Source organism: Mesoplodon densirostris, chromosome 1 (assembly GCF_025265405.1).
Source record: "Mesoplodon densirostris isolate mMesDen1 chromosome 1, mMesDen1 primary haplotype, whole genome shotgun sequence".
NCBI classification, from domain to species: domain Eukaryota; kingdom Metazoa; phylum Chordata; class Mammalia; order Artiodactyla; family Ziphiidae; genus Mesoplodon; species Mesoplodon densirostris.
In genome coordinates, this window is record NC_082661.1 from 132,635,054 (window position 1) to 132,659,979 (window position 24,926).

At 37.4% G+C, this 24,926-nt stretch overlaps 1 protein-coding gene across 2 annotated transcripts in view; it reads left to right on the top strand.

The window, feature by feature from the left end:
- The window catches only part of GNRHR (gonadotropin releasing hormone receptor), a 30,581-nt gene extending 12,587 nt beyond the window's left edge, over positions 1–17,994 (top strand). The window contains exons 2-3 of one of the 2 annotated variants that reach the window (XM_060090548.1): positions 1,303–1,522; positions 17,750–17,994. In XM_060090548.1, the coding sequence (XP_059946531.1) occupies positions 1,303–1,522; positions 17,750–17,994 (465 nt within the window). The remainder of the gene's footprint in view (positions 1–1,302; positions 1,523–17,749) is intronic. The other variant, XM_060090556.1, reaches the window with a different exon arrangement.
- Positions 17,995–24,926: the final 6,932 nt, after the last annotated feature.

The window sequence follows — 24,926 nt, forward strand, 5'->3', positions numbered from 1 at the left end:
TCCCAGATTTGGCCAACTGAAGCTCTTTCAACCTGGTGCCTGAACATTTTTCACATGCTCCATCATTCTCTGGGCATTTCCTGACTTTTGAGCACAACAGCTGTTCCAAGGACATATTGTACTTTGCTTTCCCCAGCATTGAGCTCACCAATTTCTCCACTTAGGTCTGGTTCCTTTTGGTAGAGAATGATACTTAGAAAACAAGATCTGGGTGCTGGAGTGCTGGGTGTGCTCATTGCTACTCGGATGTCATGATTCCTAGGCTCTCTGCACAGGCAGAGCTGGAATAAATGTATTTATGTGTACACACGTGCACACACACACACACACACGCATAAATTACCCTTACTCTTTTTTTACAATTGTACAGCACCTCATTGTGTGGCCAACCGTAGTTTATTCAGTTACTATTCAATGAATTGTTATTTAGATTATTTTCAATGTTTTTCAATTATAAGCAATGTATCAATGGATAATCTTGTACATATGTATTTTCATATAATGGAAGTAGGGGTGTATCTTTGGGGTAAATTCCTGAATATCAGACTGCTAAGTCAAAGGTAAATGCATATATAATTATGCTAGTTATTGCCAAATTCCCCTCCGTAATGGTTGTACCAATTTGCATGTCCATTAGCAATGTATGAGTCCCTGTTTCCCTACAGCCTTGCCATGAAAGTGTGCTATTTTTTTTTTAATTTTGCCAATCTTGATAGTAGAAGATGGCATATCATTGTAGCCTTAATTGGTTGGCACTGCTCTAATAAGTGAGGTTGAACGTCTTTTCATATGATTAAGGGCCACTGTTATATCTTTTCTGTGAACTGTCTGTTCATGTTTTATGACCATTTTAATGAGATTTTGTGTCTCAAAAATAAAATTTAAATTTGTATTTTGAGGGCATATTCTAAATACCAGACACAGTTTTATGTGCTGAGGATATAACAATAAAATCACTTGCAAAATCACTTGCAAACAGTTTACTCAGCATGATAGGATCTGAAATTGAAATACAAACAAGGTTTAAATCTTTGGTTGATGATTGTGCTGCAAGGTTGAAATAATTGCAAAAGAAATCCAAAATCCTACAGATCCATTCACATTACCCAAACATATTTTAAGTAAAAATCCACTTATAACTTTTTATAGAAATGCCAAAAGAATATCAAGATGCTTAGCAGTTGCTTTGGGCAACAACATGTTAGAAGGCTAGCAGAATACAGAAGAGAAAACTTTCAAGAAAACTTGCAAATACTGTTTGAAAATAAGCAACATCACTTTTTTTAAAATTTTCTCATACAGTTATACATCTTCAGGATGATCCATTTAGCAGATGACTCTGGACAGACAGAAGGTTTCTCTCAATGTGTAACACACTGCAGTTTTCCACAATGGTGGCATCAAGCCTTTTATAACTTTTTCACCTTCACCTGCCTCTTCATCATCCCTCTTCTCATCATGTTGATCTGCAATGCAAAAATCATCTTCACCCTGACAAGCATCCTTCATCAGGATCCCCACAGTATGTATTCCTTAGATTTGGTGTTAATTGGGGGTAGACAGCTTCTAACAGCAATACTCAAAGCACAGAAGCAGAGTGGCACTTACGATGCGCTAGATACTGTTCTAAGCAGTTTACATATATTAATTCACTCTTTTAATATTCAGAATCAACCCATGAGGCAATACTTTTATTATCCCCAATTTAGAGATGAGGTAATTTAATACTCCCAATATTATAAATTCACAGCATGAAATTAAAAATGAAAGGACAGTTACTCCAATAACCCAATAGAAGCATTGGCAACTTGTTCCTGCTGTTCCATCACAAAGCTCTATCAAACACCTAATGTCTAGAATGTAGCAAAGTACAACTCATTAAATGGTAGCCAATAGACTTGTTAAAGTTAAGCTTTTCTGTATCACATTCAAATCTCCTGTACCCACAAAATGTATCCACACACTATGCACATTTGTGTGTTGAGTATGCGAACTTGAACGTGTAATTGACTATTTTATCTTTAACGTCACAGATGCAGTTGTGCCTTTTTGCTTTAAGAATCTGGTGCATTCTCAAATACTAAAATTTATGAATTTTTAAAATTTTATATTGTAGTATAGTTGATTAACAATGCTGTGTTAGTTTCAGATGTACAGCAAAATGATTCAGTTATACATATACATGTATCTATTCTTTTTCAAATTCTTTTCCCATTTAGGTTATTACAGAGTATTGAGCACAGTTCCCTGTGCTATATAGCAAGCAGGTCCTTGTTGGTTATCTTTTTTTTTTAATGGGGTATAGTTGCTTTACAATGTTGTGTTAATTTCTGCTGTACAGTGAAGTGAATCACTGATATGTATACATATATCCTCTCTTTTTTGGATTTCCTTCCCATTTAGGATACCACAGAGCATTGAGTGGAGTTCCCTGTGTTACAGAGCAGGTTCTCATTAGTTATCTATTTTATACATATTAGTGTATATATGTCAATCCCAGTCTCCCAATTCATTTCACCTTGGTGTCCATACATTTCTTCTGTACATCTGGGTCTCTATTTCTGCTTTGCAAATAGGTTCATCTGCACCATCTTTCTAGATTCCACATATATGCATTAATATACAATATTTGTTTTTCTTTTCCTGACTTACTTCACTCTGTATGACAGTCTCTAGGTCCATCCACATCTCTGCAAATGACCCAATTTCATTCCTTTTTATGGCTGAGTAATATTCCATTGTGTATATATATATATATATATATATATATATATATATATATATACTACATCTTCTTTATCCATTCATCTATCAATGGACATTTAGGTTGCTTTCATGTCCTGGCTATTATAAATAGTGCTGCAATAAACATTGGGGTGCTTGTGTCTTTTTAAATTATGGCTTTCTCAGGGTATATGCCCAGTAGTGGGATTGCTGGGTTGCATGGTAGTTCTATTTTTAATTTTTAAGGAACCTCCACTGTTCTCCATAGTGGCTCTATCAATTTACATTCCCACCAATAGTGCAAGGGGGGTCCCTTTTCTCCACACCCTCTCCAGCACTTATTGTTTGTAGATTTTTTTGATGATGGCAATTCTGACCAATGTGAGGTGATACCTCATTGTAGTTTTGATTAGCATTTCTCTAATAATTAGTGATATTGAGCATCTTTTTCATGTGCCTGTTGGTCATCTGTATGTCTTCTTTAGAGAAGTGTCTGTTTGGGTCTTCCTCTTAGTTTTGGATTGGGTTGTGTTTTTTTTGATATTGAGCTGCATGAGCTGTTTGTATATTTTGGAGATTAATCCCTTGTCAGTTGCTTCATTTGCAAATATTTTTTCCCATTCTGAGGGTTGTCTTTTGGTCTTGTCTATGGTTTCCTTTGCTGGGCAAAAGCTTTTAAGTTTCATTAGGTCCCATTTGTATATTTGTGTTTTTATTTTCATTACTCTAGGAGGTGAGCCAAAAAAGATCTTGCTGTAATTTATGTCAAAGAGTGTTCTTCCTAATTTTCCTCTAAGAGTTTTATATTGTTCAGTCACATTTAGGTCTTTAATCCATTTGAGTTTATTTTTGTGTATGGTGTTAGAGAATATCTATTTTAAATATAGCAGTGTGTACATGTCAATCCCAAACTCCCAATCTATCCCTTCCCCCTACCCTTCCACTATGATAACCATAAGGTTGTTCTCTAAGTTTGTGAGTCTGTTTCTGTTTTGTAAATAACTTCAATTGTTTCAGGTTTTTTTAGAATCCACATATAAGCGATATCATATGATATTTGTCTTTCTCTGTCTGACTTACTTCACTTAGTATGATCATCTCCACGTCCATCCATGTTGCTGCAAATGGCATTATTTTATTTTTTTAATGGCTAATATTCCATTGTACATATGTACCACATCTTTATCCATTCATCTGTTGATGGACATTTAGGTAGCTTCCATGTCTTGGCTATTGTAAACAGCGCTGCAATGAATATCGGGGTGCATGTATCCTTTTGAACCATGTTTTTCTCTGGATATATGCCCAGGAATGGGATTGCTGGATCATATGGTAGCTATATTTTTAGTTTCTTAAGGAACCTCCATACTGTTCTCCATAGTGGCTATACCAATTTACATTCCCACTAACAGTGTAGGAGGGTTCCCTTTTCTCTACACCCTCTCCAGCATTTATTATTTGTAGACTGTTTGATGATGGCCATTCTGACTGCTGTGAGGTGATATCTCATTGTAGTTCTGATTTGCAGTTCTCTAATAATTAGCCATGTTGAGCATCTTTTCATGTGCCTCATGGCCATCTGTATGTCTTCTTTGGAGAAATGTTTATTTACATATTCTGACAATTTTTTGAGGGGTCATTTGGTTTTTTGATGTTGAGCCACATGAGCTGCTTGTAAATTTTAGAGATTAATCCCTTGTCGGTTGCATCATTTGCAAATATTTTCTCTCATTCTGAGGGGTGTCTTTTCATTTTGTTTATGGTTTCCTTTGCTATGCAAAGGCTTTTGAGTTATTTAGGTCCCATTTGGTTATTTTGTTTTTATTTACATTACTCTAGGAGATGGACAGAAAAAGATATTGCTGTGATTTATGTAAAAGAGTGTTCTGCCTATGTTTTCCTCTAGGAGTTTTATAGTATCTGGTCTTACATTTAGGTATGTAATCCATTTTTAGTTTATTTTTGTGTATAGTGTTAGAGAATGTTCTGAGTTCATTCTTTTACATGTGGCTGTCCAATTTTCCCAGCACCACTTATTGAAGAGACTAACTTTTCTCCACTGTATACTCTTGCCTCCTTTGTCATAGATTAACTGACCAAAGGTGTGTGGGTTTATTTTTGGCCTTTCTATCCTGTTCCATTGATCTGTATGTCTGTTTTTGTTTCCGTACCAGGTTTTGATTACTGAACCTTTGTAGTATAGTCTGTAGTCAGGGAGCCTGATTCCTCCAGCTCTGTTTTTCTTTCTCAAGATTGCTTTGGTTATTCAGGGTATTTTTGTTTTCCATACAAATTAAAATTTTTTTTGTTCTAGTTCTGTGAAAAATGCCATTGGTAAATTGATAGGGATTGCACTGAATCTGTAGATTGCCTTGGGTGGTATAGTCATTTTGACAATACTGATTCTTCCAGTCCAAGAACAAAGTATATCTGTCCATCTATTTGTGTCATCTTTGATTCGTTTCAGCAGCATCTACTAGCTTTCAGAGTACAGTTTTTTTGCCTCTTTAGGTAGGTTTATTCCTAGGTATTTTATTCTTTTTTATGCTATGGTAAATGGGAATGTTTCTTTAATTTCTTTATGAAATTTCATTGTTCGTTGATAGAAATGCAACAGATTTCCGTGTATTAATTTTTTTTAACATTTTTATTAGAGTATAATTGCTTTACATTGGTGTGTTTCTGCTGTATAACAAAGTGAATCAGTTATACATATACACGTCTCCCCATATTTCCTCCCTCTTGCGTCTCCCTCCCACCCTCCCAATCCCACCACTCTAGGTGGTCAAAAAGCACCGAGCAGATATCCCTGTGCTATGCAGCTGATTCCCACTAGCTAACTATTTTACATTTGGTAGCATGTATATGTCCATGCCACTCTCTCACTTCATCCCAGCTTACCCTTCCCACACCCCATGTCCTCAAGTCCATTCTCTACATCTTCATCTTTATTCCTGTCCTACCCTTAGGTTCATCGGGATCATTTTTTTCTTAGATTCCATATATATGTGTTAGCATACGGTATTTGTTTTTCTCTTTCTGACTTACTTCACTCTGTATGACAGACTCTAGGTCCATCCACCTCACTACAAAAACCTTTATTTCGTTTCTCCTTATGGCTGAGTAATATTCCATTGTATATATGTGCCACATCTTCTTTATCCATTCATCTGTTGATGGACACTGAGGTTGTATCCATATCCTGGCTATTGTAAATAGAGCTGCAATGAACATTGGGGTACATGACTCTTTTTGAATTACAGTTTTCTCAGGGTATATGCCCAGTAGTGGGATTGCTGGGGCACATGGTAGTTCTATTTGTAGTTTTTTAAGGAACCTCCATAGTGTTCTACATAGTGGCTGTATCAATTTACATTCTGAACAACAATGCAAGAGGTTTCCCTTTTCTCCACACCCTCTCCAGCATTTATTGTTTGTAGATTTTTTGATGATGGCCATTCTGACTGCTGTGAGGTGATACCTCATTGTAGTTTTGATTTACATTTCTCTAATGATTGGTGATGTTGAGCATCCTTTCATGTGTTTGTTGGCAATCCGTATATCTTCTTTGAAGAAATGTCTATTTAGGTCTTCTGCCCATTTTTGGATTGGGTTGTTTCATTGATATAGAGCTGCTTGAGCTGCTTGTAAATTTTGGAGATTAATCCTTTGTCAGTTGCTTCATTTGTAAATATTTTCTCCAATTCTGAGGGTTGTCTTTTTGTATTGCTTATGGTTTCCTTTGCTGGGCAAAAGCTTTTAAGTTTCATTAGGTCCCATTAGTTTATTTTTGTTTTTATTTCCATTACTCTAGGAAGTGGATCCAAAAAGATCTTGCTGTGATTTATGTCAAACAGTGTTCTTCCTATGTTTTCCTCTAAGAGTTTTACAGTGTCAGGTCTTACATTTAAGTCTCTAATCCATTTTGAGTTTATTTTTGTGTATGGTGTTAAGGAGTGTTCTAATGTTTTTCTTTTACATATAGCTGTCCAGTTCTCCCAGCATCACTTATCGAAGAGACTGTCTTTTCTCCATTGTATATCCTTGCCTCCTTTGTCATAGATTAGGTGACCATAGGTGTGTGGGTTTATCTCTGGGCTTTCTAACCTTTTCCATTGATCTATATTTCTGTTTTTGTGCCAATACCATATTGTCTTGATTACTGTAGCTTTGTAGTAAAGTCTGAAGTCAGGGAGTCTGATTCCTCCACCTCCGCTTTTTTCCCTCAAGACTGCTTTGGCTATTCGGGGTCTTTTGTGTCTCCATACAAATTGTGAAATTTTTTGTTCTCGTTCTGTGAAAAATGCCATTGGTAGTTTCATAGGGATGGCATTGAATCTGTAGATTGCTTTGGATGGTATAGTCAGTTTCACAATATTGATTCTTCTAATCCAAGAACATGGTATATCTTTCCACCTGTTTGTATCATCTGTAATTTCTTTCATCAGTATCATATAGTTTTCTGCATAAAGGACTTCTGTCTCCTTAGGTAGGCTTATTCCTAGGTATTTTATTATTTTTGTTCCAATGGTAAAGAGAAGTGTTTCCTTAATTTCTCTCAGATTTTTCATCATTAAAGTATAGGAATGCAAGATACTTCTATGCATTACATTTGTATCCTGCTACTTTACCAAGTTCATTGATTAGCTCTAGTAGTTTTCTGGTAGCATCTTTAGGATTCTTTATGTAAAGTATCATGTCATCTGCAAACAGTTACACCTTTACTTCTTCTTTTCCAATTTGGATTACTTCTATTTCTTTTTCTTCTCTAATTGCTGTGGCTAAAACTTCCAAAACTATGTTGAATAAAGTGGTGAGAGTGGACCACCTTGTTTTGTTCCTGATCTTAGAGGAAATGGTTTCAGTTTTTCACCATTGAGAAGGATGTTGGCTGTGGGTTTTTCATATATGACCTTTATTATGTTGAGGTAAGTACCCTCGATGCCTACTTTCTGGAGGGTTTTTATCATAAATGGGTGCTGAATTTTGTTGAAAGCTTTTTCTGCATCTACTGAGATGATCATATGGTTTTCCTCCTTCAATTTGTTAATATGGTGTATCACATTGATTGATTTGCATATATTGAAGAATCCTTGCATTCCTGGGATAAACCCCACTTGATCATGGTGTATGATCCTTATAATGTGCTGTTGGATTCTGTTTGCTAGTATTTTGTTAAGGATCTTTGCTCTATGTTCATCAGGGATATTGGCCTGTAGTTTTCTTTCTTTGTGACATCTTCGTCTGGTTTTGGTATCAGGGTGATGGTGGCCTTGTAGAATGAGTTTGGGAGTGTTCCTCCATCTGCTATATTTTGGAAGAGTTTGAGAAGGATAGGTGTTAGCTCTTCTCTAAATGTTTATAGAATTCTCCTGTGAAGCCATCTGGTCCTGGGCTTTTGTTTGGTAGATTTTTAATCACAGTCTCAATTTCCAGGCTTGTGATTGGTCTGTTTATATTTTCTATTTCTTCCTGTAGCAGTCTCAGAAGGTTTTGCTTTTCTACGCATTTGTCCATTTCTTCCAGGTTGTCCATTTTATTGGCATATATTTGCTTGTAGGAATCTCTCATGATCCTTTGTATTTCTGTAGTTTCAGTTGTTACTTCTCCTTTTTCATTTCTATTTCTATTGATTTGAGTCTTCTCCATTTTTTTCTTGATCAGTCTGGCTAATGGTTTATCAATTTTGTTTATCTTCTCAAAGAACCAGCTTTTAGTTTTACTGATCTTTGCTATTGTTTCCTTCATTTCTTTTTCATTTATTTCTGATCTGAACTGTATGATTTCCTTCCTTCTGCTAATGTTGGGGTTTTTTTGTTCTTTGTTCTCTAATTGCTTTAGGTGTAAGCTTAGGTTGTTTATTTGAGATGTTTCCTGTTTCTTGAGGTAGGATTGTATTTCTATAAACGTTCCTCTTAGAACTGCTTTTGCTGCATCCCAGAGGTATTGGATCATCATGTTTTCATTGTCATTTGTCTGTAGGTATCTTTTGATTTCCTCTTTGATTTGTTCAGTGATCTCTTGGTTATTTAGTAATGTATTATTTAGCCTCCATGTGTTTGTATTTTTTACAGATTTCTTCCTGTAATTGATATCTAGTCTCATAGTGTTGTGTTTGGAAAAGATACTTGATACAATTTCAGTTTTCTTAAACTTACCAAGGCTTTATGACCCAAGATATGATCTATCCTGGAGAATGTTCCATGAGCACTTGAGAAGAAAATGCATTCTGTTGTTTTTGGATGGAATGTCCTATAAATATCTATTAAGTCCATCTTGTTTAATGTATCATTTAAAGCTTGTGCTTCCTTATTTATTTTCATTTTGGATGATCTGTCCATTCATGAAAGTGGGGTGTAAATGTCCCCTACTATGATTGTGATACTGTTGATCTCCCCTTTTATGGCTGTTAGCATTTGGCTTATCTATTGAGGTGCTCCTATGTTGGATGCATAAATATTTACAATTGTTATATCTTCTTCTTGGATTGATCCCTTGATCATTATGTAGTATCTTTCTTTGTCTCTTGTAATAGTCTTTATTTTCAAGTCTATTTTGTGGATATGAGAATTGCTACTCCCGCTTTCTTTTGAATTCCATTTGCATGGAATACCTTATTCCATCCCCTCACTTTCAGTCTGTGTGTGTCCCTAGGTCTGAAGTTGGTCTCTTGTAGTCAGCATATATATGGGTCTTGTTTTTGTATACATTCAGGTACCCTTTATGTTTTGGTTGGAGCATTTCATCCGTTTACATGTAAGGTAGTTATCGATATGTATGTTCCTATTGCCATTTTCTTAATTGTTTTGTGTTTGTTATTGTAGGTCTTTTCCTTCTCTTGTGTTTCCTGCCTAGAGAAGTTTCTTTAGCATTTGTGGTAAAGCTGGTTTGGTGGTGCTGTATTCTCTATAAAGGTTTTAATTTCTCCTTTGAAACTGAATGATATCCTTGCTAGGGAGAGTAATCTTGGTTTTAGGTTTTTCCCTTTCATCACTTTAAATATGTTCTGCCACTCCCTTCTGGCTTGCAGAGTTTCTGCTGAAAAATCAGCTGTTAACCTTATGGGGATTCCCTTGTATGTTATTATTTTTTTCCTCACTGCTTTTCATATTTTTTCTTTGTATTTAATTTTTGATAGTCTGATTAATATGTGTCTTGCGTGTTTCTCCTTGGATTTATCCTGTATGGGACTCTCTGTGCTTCCTGGACTTGATTGACTATTTCCTTTCCCATATTAGGGAAGTTTTCAACTATAATCTCTTCCAATATTTTCTCAGTCCTTTTCTCTTTCTCCTCTTCAAATGCGACCCTTATAATTCAAATGTTGGTGCATTTAATGTAGTCCCAGAGGGCTCTGAGACTGTCCTCAATTCTTTTCATTCTTTTTTCTTTATTCTGCTCTGCAGTAGTTATTTCCACTATTTTATCTTCCAGGTCACTTATCCATTCTTCTGCCTCAGTTATTCTGCTATTGATTCCTTCTAGATAATTTTTAATTTCATCTATTGTGTTTTTCATCATTGTTTGTTTGCTCTTTAGTTCTTCTAGGTCCTTGTTAAACGTTTCTTGTATCTTTTCCATACTATTTTCAAGATTTTGGATAATCTGTACTATCATTACTCTGAAATCTTTTTCAGGTAGACTGCCTATTTCGTCCTCGTTTATTTGGTCTGGTGGGTTTTTACCTTTGTACTTCACCTGCTGTATATTTCTGTCTTCTCATTTTGCTTACGTTACTGTGTTTGGGGTCTCCTTTTCACAGGCTGCAGGTTCGTAGTTCCTGTTGCTTTTGGTGTCTCCCCCCAGTGGCTAAGGTTGGTTCAGTGGGTTGTGTAGGCTTCCTGGTGGAGGGGACTCATGCCTGTGTTCTGGTGGGTGAGGCTGGATTTTGTCTTTCTGGTGGGCAGAACCACGTCCGGTGGTGTGTTTTGTGGTGTCTGTGACCTTATTAAGATTTTAGGCAGCCTCTCTGCTAATGGGTGGGGTTGTGTTCTTTTCTTGCTAGTTGTTTGGCATGGGGTGTCCAGCACTGTAGCCTGCTGGTTGTTGAGTGGAGCTGGGTCCTAGCATTGAGAAGAGGTCTCTGGCAGAGCTTTCACCATTTGATATTACATGGAGTCAAGAATTCTCTGGAGGACCCATGTCCTGAACTCAGCTCTCCCACCTCAGAGGCACAGGCCTGATACCTGGCCAGAGCACCAAGACCCTGTCAGCCACACGCCTCAGAAGAAATGGGAGAAAAGGAAGGAAGGAAGGAACAAACGAATGAAATGAAGGAACGAAGGAGGGAGGAAAACTAAATAAAATAAAATAAAATAAAATTTTTAAAATTTAAAAAAATCATTAAAAATTTAAAGAGAGAGAAAGAAAGAAGAGAGCAACTAAACCAAAAAACAAATCCACCAATGATTACAAGCACTAAAAACTATCCAAAAAATAATAATAATAACGGACAGACAGAACTGTAGGACAAATGGTAAAAGCAAAGCTATACAGACAAAATCATAAAGAAGCATACACAAACACACCCACAAAAAGAGAAAAAGGAAGATATATATATTAAAAATGGAAGAGAGCAACTAAATCAATAAACAAATCTATCAATGATGATAAACTCTAAATACTAAACTAAGATAAACATAAGACCAGAAACAAATTAGATGCAGAATGCAAACCCCAAGTCTACAGTTTCTCTCGAAGTCCACCGTCTCAATTTTGGGATGAGTCATTCTCTATTCAGGTATTCCAGAGATGCAGGGTACATCAAGTTGATTGTGGAGTTTTAATTTGCTGCTCCTGTGGCTGCTGGGAGAGATTTCCCTTTCTCTTCTTTGTTCACACAGCTCCTGGGGTTCAGCTTTGGATTTGGCCCTGCCTCTGCGTATAGGTTGCCTGAGGGCATTTATTCTTTGCTCAGACAGGAGGGGGTTAGAGAAGCAGCCGATTAGGGGACTCTGGCTCACTCAGGCCGGGGGGAGGGAGGGGTACAGAATGCGGGGAGAGCCTGCAGCAGCAGAGGCCAGCGGGATGTTGCACCAGCCTGAGGTGCGCCATGCGTTCTCCTGGGGAAGTTGTCCCTGGATAATGGGAACCTGGCAGTTGGCGGGCTGCACAGGCTCCTGGGAGGGGAGGTGTGCATAGTGACCTGTGCTTGCACACAGGCTTCTTGGTGGCTGCAGCAGCAGCCTTAGCGTTTCATGCCCGTCTCTGGTATCTGTGCCGATAGCCGTGGCTTGTGCCCGTCTCTGGAGCTCGTTTAGGCGGTGCTCGGAATCCCGTCTCCTCACACACCCAGAAACAATTGTCTCTTGCCTCTTAGGCAGCTCCAGACTTTTCCCCAGACTCCATCCCAGCTAGCTGTGGTGCACTAGTCCCCTTCAGGCTGTGTTCACGCAGCCAACCCCAGTCCTCTCCCTGGGATCTGACCTCGGAAGCCAGAGCCTCAGCTCCCAGGCCCCACCCGCCCTGGCAGGTGAGCAGACAAGCCTCTCAGGCTGGTGAGTGCTGGTAGCACTGATCCTCTGTGCGGGAATCTCTCCGCTTTGCCCTCTGCACCCTGTTGCTGCACTCTCCTCTGTGGCTCCGAATCCTCCCCCCCTTCACCCCCTGTCTCCGCCAGTGAAGGGGCTTCCTAGTGTGTGGAAACTTTTCCTCCTTCACAACTCCCTCCCAGAGGTGCAGGTCCTGTCCCTATTCTTTTGTCTCTGTTTTTTCTTTTCTCTTCTGCCCTACCCAGGTACGTGTGGAGTTTCTTGCCTTTTGGGAAGTCTGAGGTCTTCTGCTTGCATTCAGTAGGTGTTCTGTAGGAGTTGTTCCACATGTACATATATTTCTGATGTATTTGTGATCTCCACGTCTTACTCCTCCACCATCTTGAAGGTCTCTGTGTATTAATTTTGTACCCTGCAACTTTACCCAATTAATTGATGAGCTCTCATAGTTTTCTGTTAGCATCTTTAGGTTTTTCTATGTATAATATCATGTCATCTGCAAACAGTGACAGTCCTACTTCCTTTTTTCCAATGTGGATTCCCTTTATTTCTTTTTCTTCTCTGATTGCCATGGCTAGGACTTCCAAAAATACGTTGAAAACAGTGGTGAGAGTGGACATCTTTGTTTTTTCTTGATCTTAGAGGAAATGTTTTCAGCTTTTCACCATTAAGCATGATGTTAGTTGTAGGTTTGTCATATATGGCCTTTATTATGTTGAGGTATGTTCCCTCTATCCGACTTTCTGGAGAGTTTTTATCATAAAAGGGTGTTGAATTTTGTCAAAACCTTTTTCTGCATCTATTGAGATGATCATATGGATTTCATTCTTCAATTTGTTGATATGATGTATCACACAGATTGATTTGCAGGTATTGAAAAATCCTTGCATCCCTGGGATAAATCACACTTGATCATCGTGTGTGATCCTTTTAGTGTGTTATTGGATTCTGTTTGCTAGTATTTTGCTGAGGATTTTTGCGTCTATGCTCATCAGTGATATTGGCCTGTAATCTTCCTTTTTTGTATGGTATCTTTGTCTGGTTTTGGTATCAGGGTGATGCTGGCCTCATAGAATGAGTTTGGGAGTGTTTCTACCTCTGCAATTTTTTGGAAGAGTTTCAGAAGGATAGGTGTTAAATCTTCTCTAAATGTTTGATAGAATTCACCTGTGAAGCCATCCAGTCCCAGACTTTTGTTTGTTGGGAGTTTTTAAATTACAGTTTCAATTTCAATACTTGTGATTGGTCTGTTCATATTTTCTATTTCTTCCTGGTTCAGTCTTGGGAGATTGTACCTTTCTAAGAATTTGTCTCTTTCTTCTAGGTGTTTATTTTATTGGCATATAGTTGCCTGTAGTAGTCTCTTAAGATCCTTTGTATTTCTGTGGTGTCCATTGTATAATAACTTTCTCCTCTTCCATTTCTAATTTTATTGATTTGAGCCCTCTACCTCTTTTTCCTGATGAGTCTAGCTAAAGTTTTTTTTTTTTTTTTTTTGCGATAGGCGGGCCTCTCACTGTTGTGGCCTCTCCCGTTGCAGAGCACAGGCTCTGGACACGCAGGCTCAGTGGCCATGGCTCACGGGCCCAGCCACTCCGCAGCATGTGGGATCTTCCCAGACCGGGTCACGAACTCATGGCCCCTGCATCGGCAGGCGGACTCTCAACCACTGTGCCACCAGGGAAGCCCTAGATAAAGGTATTTTGTTTATCTTTTCAAAGAACCAGTTTTTAGTGTCATTGATCTTTTCTGTTTTCTTCATCTTTATTTCATTTATTTCTGTTCTGATCTTTATGATTTGTTTCCTTATACTAATTTTGGGTTTTGTTTGTTCTTTCCCTAGTTGTTTTAGGTGTAAGTTAGGTTGTTTATTTGAGATTTTTCTTATTTCCTGAGGTAAGATTGCACTGCTATAAACTTCCCTCTTAGAACTGCTTTTGCTGCATCCCATAGGTTTTGGATCATCATGCTTTCATTTTCATTTGTCTCTAGGAATTTTTTAATTTACTCTTTGATTTCTGCAGTGATCCATTGGTTGTTTAATAACATGTTGGTTAACCTCCAAGTGCTTGTGTTTTTTACAGTTTTATTTTTTCTTGTAGTTGATTTCTAATCTCATAGCATTGTGGTTGGAAAAGATGCTTGATATGATTTCAATTTTCTTTAATTTACCAAGGTCACTTTGTGGCCCAGCATGTGATAAATTCTGGAGAATGATCCATGTGCACTTGAGAAGAATATGTATTCTGCTGCTTCTGGATGGAATGCTCTATAAATATCAATTAAGTGTATCTGGTCTAATGTGTCACTTAAGGCCTGTGTTTCCATATTGATTTTCTGTCTGGATGATCTATTGATGGAAATGGGGTGTTATAGTCCTCCATTATTATTGTGTTACTGTCAGTTTCCCCTTTGATGGCTGTTAGTATTTGCCTTATATATTGAGGTGCTCCTATGTTGGATGCATATACATTTACAATTGTTATATTTTCTTTTTGGATTGATCCCTTGATCATTATGTAGTGTTCTTCTTTGTCTCTTGTAACAGTCTTTATTTTAAAGTCTATTTTGTTTGATATGAGTATTGCTACTCCAGCTTTCTTTTGATTTCCATTTGCATGGAATACCTTTTTCCATCCCCTCACTTTCAGTCTGTATGTGTCCCTAGATGTGAAGTGGGTCTCCTGTAGACAGCATATATATGGGTCTTGTTTTTGTATCCCTTCAGCCACTCTGTCTTTTTTGTTGGAGCATTTAATCCATTCATGTTTAAGGTAATTTTCGATAGGTATGTTCTTATTGCCATTTTGTTAATTGTTTTGGATTTGTATTTGTAGGTCTTTTCTTCCCTTCCTCTTTTGTTCACTTCTCTTGTGATTTGATGACTAACTTTAGTGTTGTATTTGGATTCTTTTTTTCTTTTTTGTGTATCTATTGCATATTTTCAATTTTCAGTTTCCATGAGCTTTTGCTATAGCATTCATATATAAACAAGATTGTTTTAAGTTGCTGATCTTTTAATTTCAAATGCACTTCCAATATCCTGCATTTGTGCTCTCCTCACGATTGCTGGGTTTGATATCATATTTGTGTGCAGATGATTTCCTACCTTTACTGTATGTATGCCTTTACTGGTGAGCTTTTCCATTCATAATTTTCTTGATTCTACTTGTGGCCTTTTCTTTTCTGCCTAGAGAAGTTCCTTTAGCATTGTTGCAAATCCAGTCTGGTGGTGCTGAATTCTCTTAGCTTTTGCTTGTCTGTGAAGCTTTTGATTTCTCTGTTGAATCTGAATGAGAGCCTTGCTGGGTAGAGTATTCTTGGTTGTAGGTTCTTCCCTTTCATCACTTTAAATATATCATGCCACTCTCCTCTGGCCTGCAGAGTTTCTGCTGAAAAAACAGCTGATAACCTTATGTGGATTCCCTTGTATGTGATTTGTTGCTTTTCCCTTGTTGCTTTTAATATTTACTCTGTCTTTAATTTTTTGTCAGTTTGATTACTATGTGTATCAGCTTATTCCTTCTTGGGCTTATCCTGCAACTCTGTGCTTCCTGGACTTGGGTGACTGTTTCCTTTCCCATGTTAGGGAAGTTTTCAGATATTACCTCTTCAAATCTTTCTCAGGTCCTTTCTCTCTCTCTCTCTCCTCTCCTAATTTGAATGTTGGTGCATTTAATGTTGTCCCAGAGGTCTCTTAGACTGTCCTCATTTCTTTTCATTCCTTTTTCTTTATTCTGATCTGTGGCTGTGCTTTCCACCATTCTGTCTTCCAGCTCACTAATCCATTCTTCTGCCTTAGTTATTCTGCTATTGATTCCTTCTAGAGTATCTTTCTTTTTAGTTATTGTATTGTTCATCTCTGTTTCACTGTTCTGTAGTTCTTTAGGTCTTTGTTAAACATTTTTTGTATCATCCTGATCTGTGCCTCTATTCTTTTTCCAAGATCTTGGATCATCTTTACTACCATTACTCTGAGTTCTTTTTCAGGTAGACTGCCTATCTTCACTTCACTTAATTGTTATTCTGAGGTTCCATCTTGATCGTTCATCTGGGACATATTCCTCTGCCATCTCATTTTGTCTAACTTTCTGTGATTGTGGTTTCTGTTCCACAGGCTGCAGGGTTGTAGTTCTTCTTGCTTATGCTGTCTGTCCCCTGGTGGATGAAGCTGTCTAAGAGGCTTGTGCAGGCTTCCTGGTGAAAGGGACTGGTACCTGTCTGCTGATGGGTGGAGCTGGGTCTTGTCCTTCTGGTGGGCAGGGCTGTGTCACGGGGTGTGTTTAGCAGGCAGCAGTGTGCTCAGGAAAACTTTAAGCAGCCTGTCTATTGATGGGTAGAACTGTGTCCCTGCCCTACTGGTTGTTTGGCCTGAGGCATCCCAGCACTGGAGCCTACAGGCTGTTGGGTGGGGCCAGTTCTTGGTGAGAAAATGGCAGCCTCCAAGAGGGCTCATGCCAGTGAGTACTCCCCAGAACTACCACCGCCAGTGTCCTTGCTCCTACAGTGAGCCACAGCAACCATGCATCTCCACAAGAGACCCTCCCCTACTAGCAGGTAATTCTGGCTCAGTCTCTTATGAGGTCACTGTTTTTTTTCCCTGAGTTCTGGTGTGCACAAGACCCTGTGTGCACCCTCCAAGAGTGGAGTTTCTGTTTCCCCCCGGCCTGCAGAATTCCTGTGATCAAACCCCTGGCCTTCAAAGCCAGACCCTCTGGGAGCTCCTCTTTCCATTGCCTGACCCCCAGGCTGGGGAGCCATACATGGGGCTCAAAACGTTCACTCCTACGGGAGAACTTCTGTGGTATAATTACTTTTCAATTTGTGGGCTTCCAACCCAGCATGTATGGGATTTGTTTTTATCATGACTGAGCCCCTCCTACCATCTCATTGAGTCTTCTTCTTTGTCTTTGGATGTAGGCTATCTTTTGGGGTAGGTCCCAGCATGCTTTGTTCAGCAGTTAGTTGTGATTTTGGTGTTTCTGTAAGAAGAGGTGAGCTCCACCATCTTGTCCTCATCCTTCAATGTCCTTAATGCCAACTAGGATTCTGACACTAGTTCCAATGCATGTGTTTCTTCCATGTGCCTAGCTTATATTGCCTCCCACAGTGGTGATGGCACCTCCTGTGGGGCCAGTCGGGAAAGGGGGAATTTATAAATTTATAAAGTAAACATGGTTATGTTGGCATGACAACCAAAAGGTAGGGAATTCAACTCAGCTCAACCTCAGTCTGCTCTCTTAATTTTATATTTTAAGAATTTGAGTAGCCCCTTATTTCAAATCCATTTTAGTTTGATGGAAAATTTATTTTAAGAGCACTACTATCTTTAATATTTTCTATTTATTATGTAACATAGTAGAAAACTTGAAATATAAACAAGGTTTTCAAACAAATTGTCCTTATTAAAAATATTAGAAATTTGCTTCCATTATATTCATCAGGTTGAATTATGATTTTCTCTTCCTTTTTGTCTGTTTTGGTTTTGTAATAAAACTGGTTGTTAAACACCTTCTCTTTTCTCTATCTAAAAGAACTACAACTGAATCAATCCAAGAATAATATACCACAAGCTCGACTGAGGACCCTAAAGATGACGGTTGCATTTGCCACTTCATTTACTGTCTGCTGGACTCCCTACTATGTCCTTGGAATTTGGTATTGGTTTGATCCTGAAATGGTAAACAGGGTGTCAGATCCAGTAAATCACTTCTTCTTTCTCTTTGCTTTTTTAAATCCATGCTTTGATCCACTTATATATGGATATTTCTCTCTGTAATTGTTAGATTACATAGGAAGTCACACAAACTATGTAGGACAAGGTAATGAATTTCCTCTTTTGAGAATGATAAACAGAAAGCATATTCCAGCACATTTACATACAAACAAAGCTGGGTTTCAGATTATGGTATTATACTTATCCCTTTGGAAATCACATTGTCAGAAACTCAAATACTAGGAAAATTTTTTTCAGGAAAAATAATTAAATATTTCCTCTTAACCATTAGCTTCTATATTAATCTCTTCACTTTCTGAGCTCCTACAACACATTATATGGGTTTTTAAATCACTTTTTTCTTGTATAATAATATATAAATATTTAAAATAGCCATGGCCTAAGGCAGAGATGCCAAAAAGTAATGCTGAGAAACACAGTCCTAACCTCAGCATGCCTTGGAGAGTTTTTCTCCAAAGGGGCTTAGCAACAATTAAAATCTTATGCTAAAAACAATAAATACATAGAGCAGAGAGATAGTATTTCCACTGCCCATGTGATCAGTTTTCCCTTCTATGGTTTAAAAAAACAAAATGCAATGAATCAAATTTTTTCCTTGGCTTCAAAAGCATTCTGATGTTTGGAGTATTCAGCAACCAACCCACCATCCACTGCTCCAACCTGACAAGACTTATAAATAGTTCTCTTTCATCCCATTCTTCACTTGGTACAGGTTGTGAAGTACCTCCATATAAAAGGGAGTTTCAGAGGGACTCATATTTGGATAGGGGGTTAGAACATTCCTCTTGGGCTGTGTAATCTATGGAGTTTGTGGTAAGTAAGTGTAGTAATAATAACACTGTTTTAAAATACAATCATGAAGGGCCTCCCTGGTGGCGCAGTGGTTGAGAGTCCGCCTGCCGATGCAGGGGATACGGGTTCGTGCCCCGATTCGTGCCCCGATCTGGGAGGATCCCATATGCCGCGGAGTGGCTGGGCCCGTGAGCCATGGCCGCTGGGCCTGCGCGTCCGGAGTCTGTGCTCCGCAACGGGAGAGGCCACAACAGTGAGAGGCCCGCATACCGCAAAAAGAAAAAAAAAAAAATACAATCATAAAAAGATATATACTGATTATATTTTATAAATAACATACCTTCTCTTTTAGTATCAGGGATTTTTTTCTATCTTCTGATCTTTCTAAATCCATAATCCACAAATCACTAAAAAAAAATCAGAAATCAAGCAAATGCACAAGCAAAAAGTTATTTGATATGTAAAATTAACTCCGAAAGCCTCAGTTTCACTATATATAGGTCAAAGGAGACAGAAGGGTATTAGAAAAGGGAAAAGAAAAACTCTCTGTAAATGTATAACTAATACCTGCTGATGTTCACATTGAGTGGTATGGTTTCCAAAATATGTCAGCACAATACCTCTTTTAATTTAGGCCTGTTTCTACCCATTCCATGAAAAAGGGGATAAGATGAAAGGGTTCTATAATATCCATTAAATAAGAAAACCACATAAGGGAATTAAAAGAAATTCAACCACTCTTTAACTTATTATTATTTTTTTTCTTTTTGCGGTATGCGGGCCTCTCACTGTTGTGGCCTCTCCCGTTGCGGAGCACAGGCTCCGGATGCGCAGGCCCAGCGGCCATGGCTCACGGGCCCAGCCGCTCCGCGGCATATGGGATCCTCCCAGACCGGGGCACGAACCCGTATCCCCTGCATCGGCAGGCGGACTCTTAACCACTGCGCCACCAGGGAGGCCCTATTTTTTAAAAGAAATAGGTAAAATATTATATTCACATGAGGTATGTAGTGTCACACAAAAGATGAAATGTCATTTCCACACATTCCAGGCCTTGTGGAACTGTGGTAAGTAAACTAGTAATTAAACTAATGGTAGGTCTTTCCTTTCCTTATTTTTCTCTTCTCATACTTTGTCTTTTAGTGTTGTAGTGTGTAGTAGTTATTTTTCCACATTCTAGGTTATTTTCCAATTCTGTCTCCATGGGTCCTATTTCTGTCACTATTGAACTCCTTCCTTCTACTCTTTCATTCATATCTTCATTTTACTAAACTCATACCTTTAATTAGCCAATCAATCCCCCAACTCTACAGTTGAATTGGGCTGGACTCAAATTTGTAATGTGCTAAAATGCTCAAAGTTAACTTTAAAGGTGTGTATACTGATACCAAGAATTTAAAGTTCCACTAGATGACACAGGAATATAGATAAATCATAACAAAACCATTCTTCTCTACCATCTCTTTATCATACGTATTCTTATTCCCAAACTGATAACAATTCTTACATATGGATTTAAAGGCAAAAATATACAAGATACAATCTAAGGGCTTTGTTAGATATGTGTTTATTGAACATATGTCAGTTTGGCTTTTACACATTCAAGAAACTGTTCTACTTAGATACACTCTCAGGCATTTTTTAATACATTAACTAAAGGGCTATTCAAAATCTTGATGCAGGTGTTTTTAAACTGTGGGCCATGCACAAAACTGTATTACAATGCAACTGCTTTACTTTTATTCCTATTTGTATTATTTTATGCATTTAAAAACATTATCCTGAGAAGGGTTTTTGGCCATAACAGACTGCCAAAGGAGCCAATGTCACAAAAAAGGTTAGGAATTCCCAACTGATTCTGTATATTCATAAAGAAGTTTATTACAGTAAAAATGTATCAGAATGTATTCACCTGATATATATATATATATATATATATATATATATATATATATATAATCATAATAATGTTAATATTGAAACTGTACTGGATTGATTCAATTTGATCACTCACCATTTTCAACCTTAAAAACTCTCTTAAGGCTCAACATGTAATGAAAAACTTGGCAGAAATAAGTATATTATATAAATGTTGTGGTCTGCAAATTATAATGTGGATATGGATTTATACTAAAATTAATAGTGCAAAAGGTAAATGTGGCTTTTAAGTTAAAGATACATCACTCAACATAGAGTATTTCATATTTGGTATTACAGTCATTTACTCTATTTTCAGTCAAAATAAAAGATGAGGATTCCTTGTAAAAAAGGATATGTTCTGCAGAGTTAATCCAATATATCAGATAATTAAGATTCTGTCTTGGATATCTCCTCTTCTATTTGGCATATAAAACTGGTTAAAAAATGGATTTCCTCTTGCTAAATTCAATTTAGTAATACATGACATGAACAAACAACAATGAATTAAAAGATTGTGCAAATTCAATTTCAGCCTACAAAACAGAGATATCATAGCTTAAAACAAACAAACCAAAAATGTTGGAGTACTACAAACATAATCTTCCCAGCAGCATAAATCAGTGTAAATGAGTTAGAAAAAAATTTTAAGTGCTCTGATCTCAGAACTTACTTGGTAGTCACAAAGAGATAATATTTATGAGCAGCTAAAATACATTGGAATTTCATCTATTTTACCTTTAGCCTAGTTTCAAATGTTGAACCAATTCCTGTTGTCTAATTACTATAAATTGTGTCCATAGGAGACTAAATAGAATCAGATTCAATTTAATTTCTAAGATTAATTGATTTAAATCTTCAATTTAATTCTTTTGGTTATTAAGTTTAAAAATTAGGTATAAAACAATAAGTCTAATTTTTAAAATTATATAATATACAAAGTGCATGCATAGGAAAAATAGAATATGTGCAAAAAGTGTTGATATAGTTATCTCTGAATGATTTTTTAAATTTCTTGTGAATACCTGTATCCCAAATTTCCAGAATGAACATATATTGCTTTTCTAATGAGAAAAAGGTACAATATTATATGTGTGTTTGTATGACTTTCGTGCTGTTTCTGTTAGAGTGCTTTCTGCTGTAAGCAATAGAAATGTCAGACTAGACGTGGCATGTTTTCATTTCACATTACAGGAAGTCCAGAAGAAAGCATGCAGAGTTGGTTAGTTCAGAGCTTTGAGTCATTTTCTCTGCTTCCTCTAGGCTTTAGTGATCAGAAACTACTTGTCACCAACTAGAAGTCTCAAAGGCACAAAGAAAGGGTGGCTTCTCACTATACATCTCTCTTTCCCAGAACCCTCAGCACTTCCTCTTAGATTGGCTAGAACTAGAGCACAGGACCAACTCTAAACTATCACTAGCAAAGGAGAAAGGGATTACCCTAAACACCTTAAGGGTATATTTTATTTTATAGAGAGCAGCACTCAATTTCCCTGAACATTTAGTCACCTGATAACTTTAAAAAAATATTTAGTTCTTTTTTTCCTCTCTCTTTTTTTTCTTTTTTTGTGAGAGCAAGAGGGGAATGTTTTGGGGATCAGAAGACAGAAGTACCTGCTACAATCACCAATTACCTTCTCAAAATAAAATCAGGACTATGTATATCACAAAATTTAAATAGCACACAATTTAAACACAAAGAATAAAGGCTAAATATAGTCTTGGTACATTGGAATTACACAATAAATGTAGCCCTAAGGGAAAAGAACAAACTTTATTGTTTTTCACAATCTAAATCCAAACATTTAAACTCCTGTGGTTGGAATCTTCATCTGATGCCTAGAGGGTAACTTCCACCCAATTATTGACTTTCTTTTTTATAACTAGTCCATTGGGTAAGAAATTTGCATAAGTTTTAAAAATTCTAACTATCACTTCAGATCAAGAGAATAATTGTCAAATAAATTAATAATTTAAAAATGTGATTAAAACTAAAAAAAAATAATGTGGCAACCTGAAGTGGATTTCCCATGAAGCTAATGAAACTTAATTTCAAAGCTCCTCGTTTAGCCCCCTCATAAGCCCTGGAAAAGAAGTCTTCCCATGGGTACATGTTTTTATAAAATTCATAAAAATAAGATATTATAATTGCAATAATTAAGACTATCTCTTTTCACTTTTACTTCCCCTCTGTCACACTCACCCCTCAGATGAGGTGGTGTTGGAATGGCCATGGATAGCTTTGGGATCCAGCCAAGGGGAACTTGAATTAGGTATATATTTACATTGAATCTAGAGGGATATTTTGTGGTTCTTGGTCACTTTCACGTGTAGTTAAGTCACTGCTAACCATCACAGTAAGCATCTAGGCATAGTACTAGATAAAATATTGTTACCCTCATACTGACTTACCTGGCATAGAGACAGGAAAGTGTAGGGCCAGAGGTCATATCATGATATGGAGGTTAGAGTATGGCACCAGAACTATTTGAGTAGTGGAGGAGAAGTAGGGTATAAAACGTACAGAAACTGGTCTACAGAAATTATTTCACTCTTTAGCATGTCCACCCTAAAGTGATTCCCAATAAATCACACCCCTGTGTAAACTACTCTTGCTTCCAACCATGCTTTACCTATGGAAAAGGTAATGGGATATCATTTCTTTGATTAAGCTATAAGGTAAAGGTGATAGGATGTTCCTCCCATGACTCTTGTTACATTATATATGATTATCTTAGCTGACTGAGCCCGAAATTCTCCTGCTGCCCTTGAAGAAGCAAACAGCCACGCTGTGAACTACTTTTGCAGAGAGTACGTGGCACGGAATTGTGGGCAGCCTCTAGAACCTGAGGGTAGCCTCTGGTGGACAGCCAATGAGAAGCTGGGACCCTCAGTCATACAGGTGCAAGGAAACGAACTCTGCCAACAACCTGATAGCCTGCAAGTGGATTTGTCCTTAGTCAAGCCTACAGAGAAGAGCACAGCCTGGCCAATATCTTGATTACAGCCTGCTGACACCCGAAACAGAAGACCCAGTCTCATGCCTGGGCTCCACACCCTCAGAAACTGTGAGATAAATGTGTGTCGTTTCAAATCACTATGCTTGTGGTAATTTATTATACAACAATAGAAAACTAATATACTTAGCATGTAAAATTGTAAGAAAAAGATTGGGTCCTCATCAAATCCTAGTTAAAATAGAAATTCTCTCCTTTCAGAAATATACTCAACAATTCAGCATATACAATTATAAATGCCTACATTATTTTTTTCTTTTTGACTGGAAATGTAAAATTTATCAGAATTCCTGTGTTTGTAGGGTACAAAACTGTAGCAGTACTAAAGTCAGTGAGTACATCTGTTTCATGCATCTCAATGTATGCGATTAAATGTTAGGATGTCATTACTTACAAAGAATTTTGAAATTGAAAGAAAAAATTTTAAACTATCACTATATAAAACATTACATTATAAAACATTGTTATACTAAGACATAATTAGGGAGTATGCAGCCAGAATAATTTACGGGAAAAAGTACTTTAGAGTTATGTCAAGCAGTTAATGCTTAAAATTATTACTTTTTTTTTTTTTTTTTTTTTTTTAGATTTTGTGATGTTTGTAAAAACTTCAGGCCCCAGAAAACATGAATCCTTCTGATAGGAACTAAGTCTCTGCATTATTTCTAAGACCACTTCCCACTTTCCAAACTTATACACTAGTTCTGGTAAAAGGATTCAAATCTTATTTTCTTGCCAAATTCACTATCCCAGTGATCTCTTCAGAAAGCTAGACTTGCTAGAATGGGGTACTGCCTTATCCCTACCATTCTAATGCCTCCTCTCCATTAGAATGGGACTGAAGTCTGCTCCTAAACCAACTTTAACTAAGGAGTATATGTTATTTTATTTCAGGCATCTCTGCTGCAAAATATATACTGGTCTGTGTACCAAAATCTCTAATGCTCCCTACTTTTACAGATTTTTAATTACTATGCTCCACCCACCTGATAGGATGTATCTTTCTGCACTCTCATCCACTGCTTTCTCTATTACTAGTTGATCTCCGGAACTAGTAACTATCTATCACTAAACATGCTGAATGTGTTCTACTTTCTAGGATGCACTTACCATATTCACTGATAGCTGGTTCCTCTACACTTGCTTGCCCCAATAGATGTAGTTCCCAGGAATACCTTCACAAGGTCTCCAAGTCCATTGCAGATAACAATCCCATGACAAGCTATTTGACAAAATGCAACCACTATC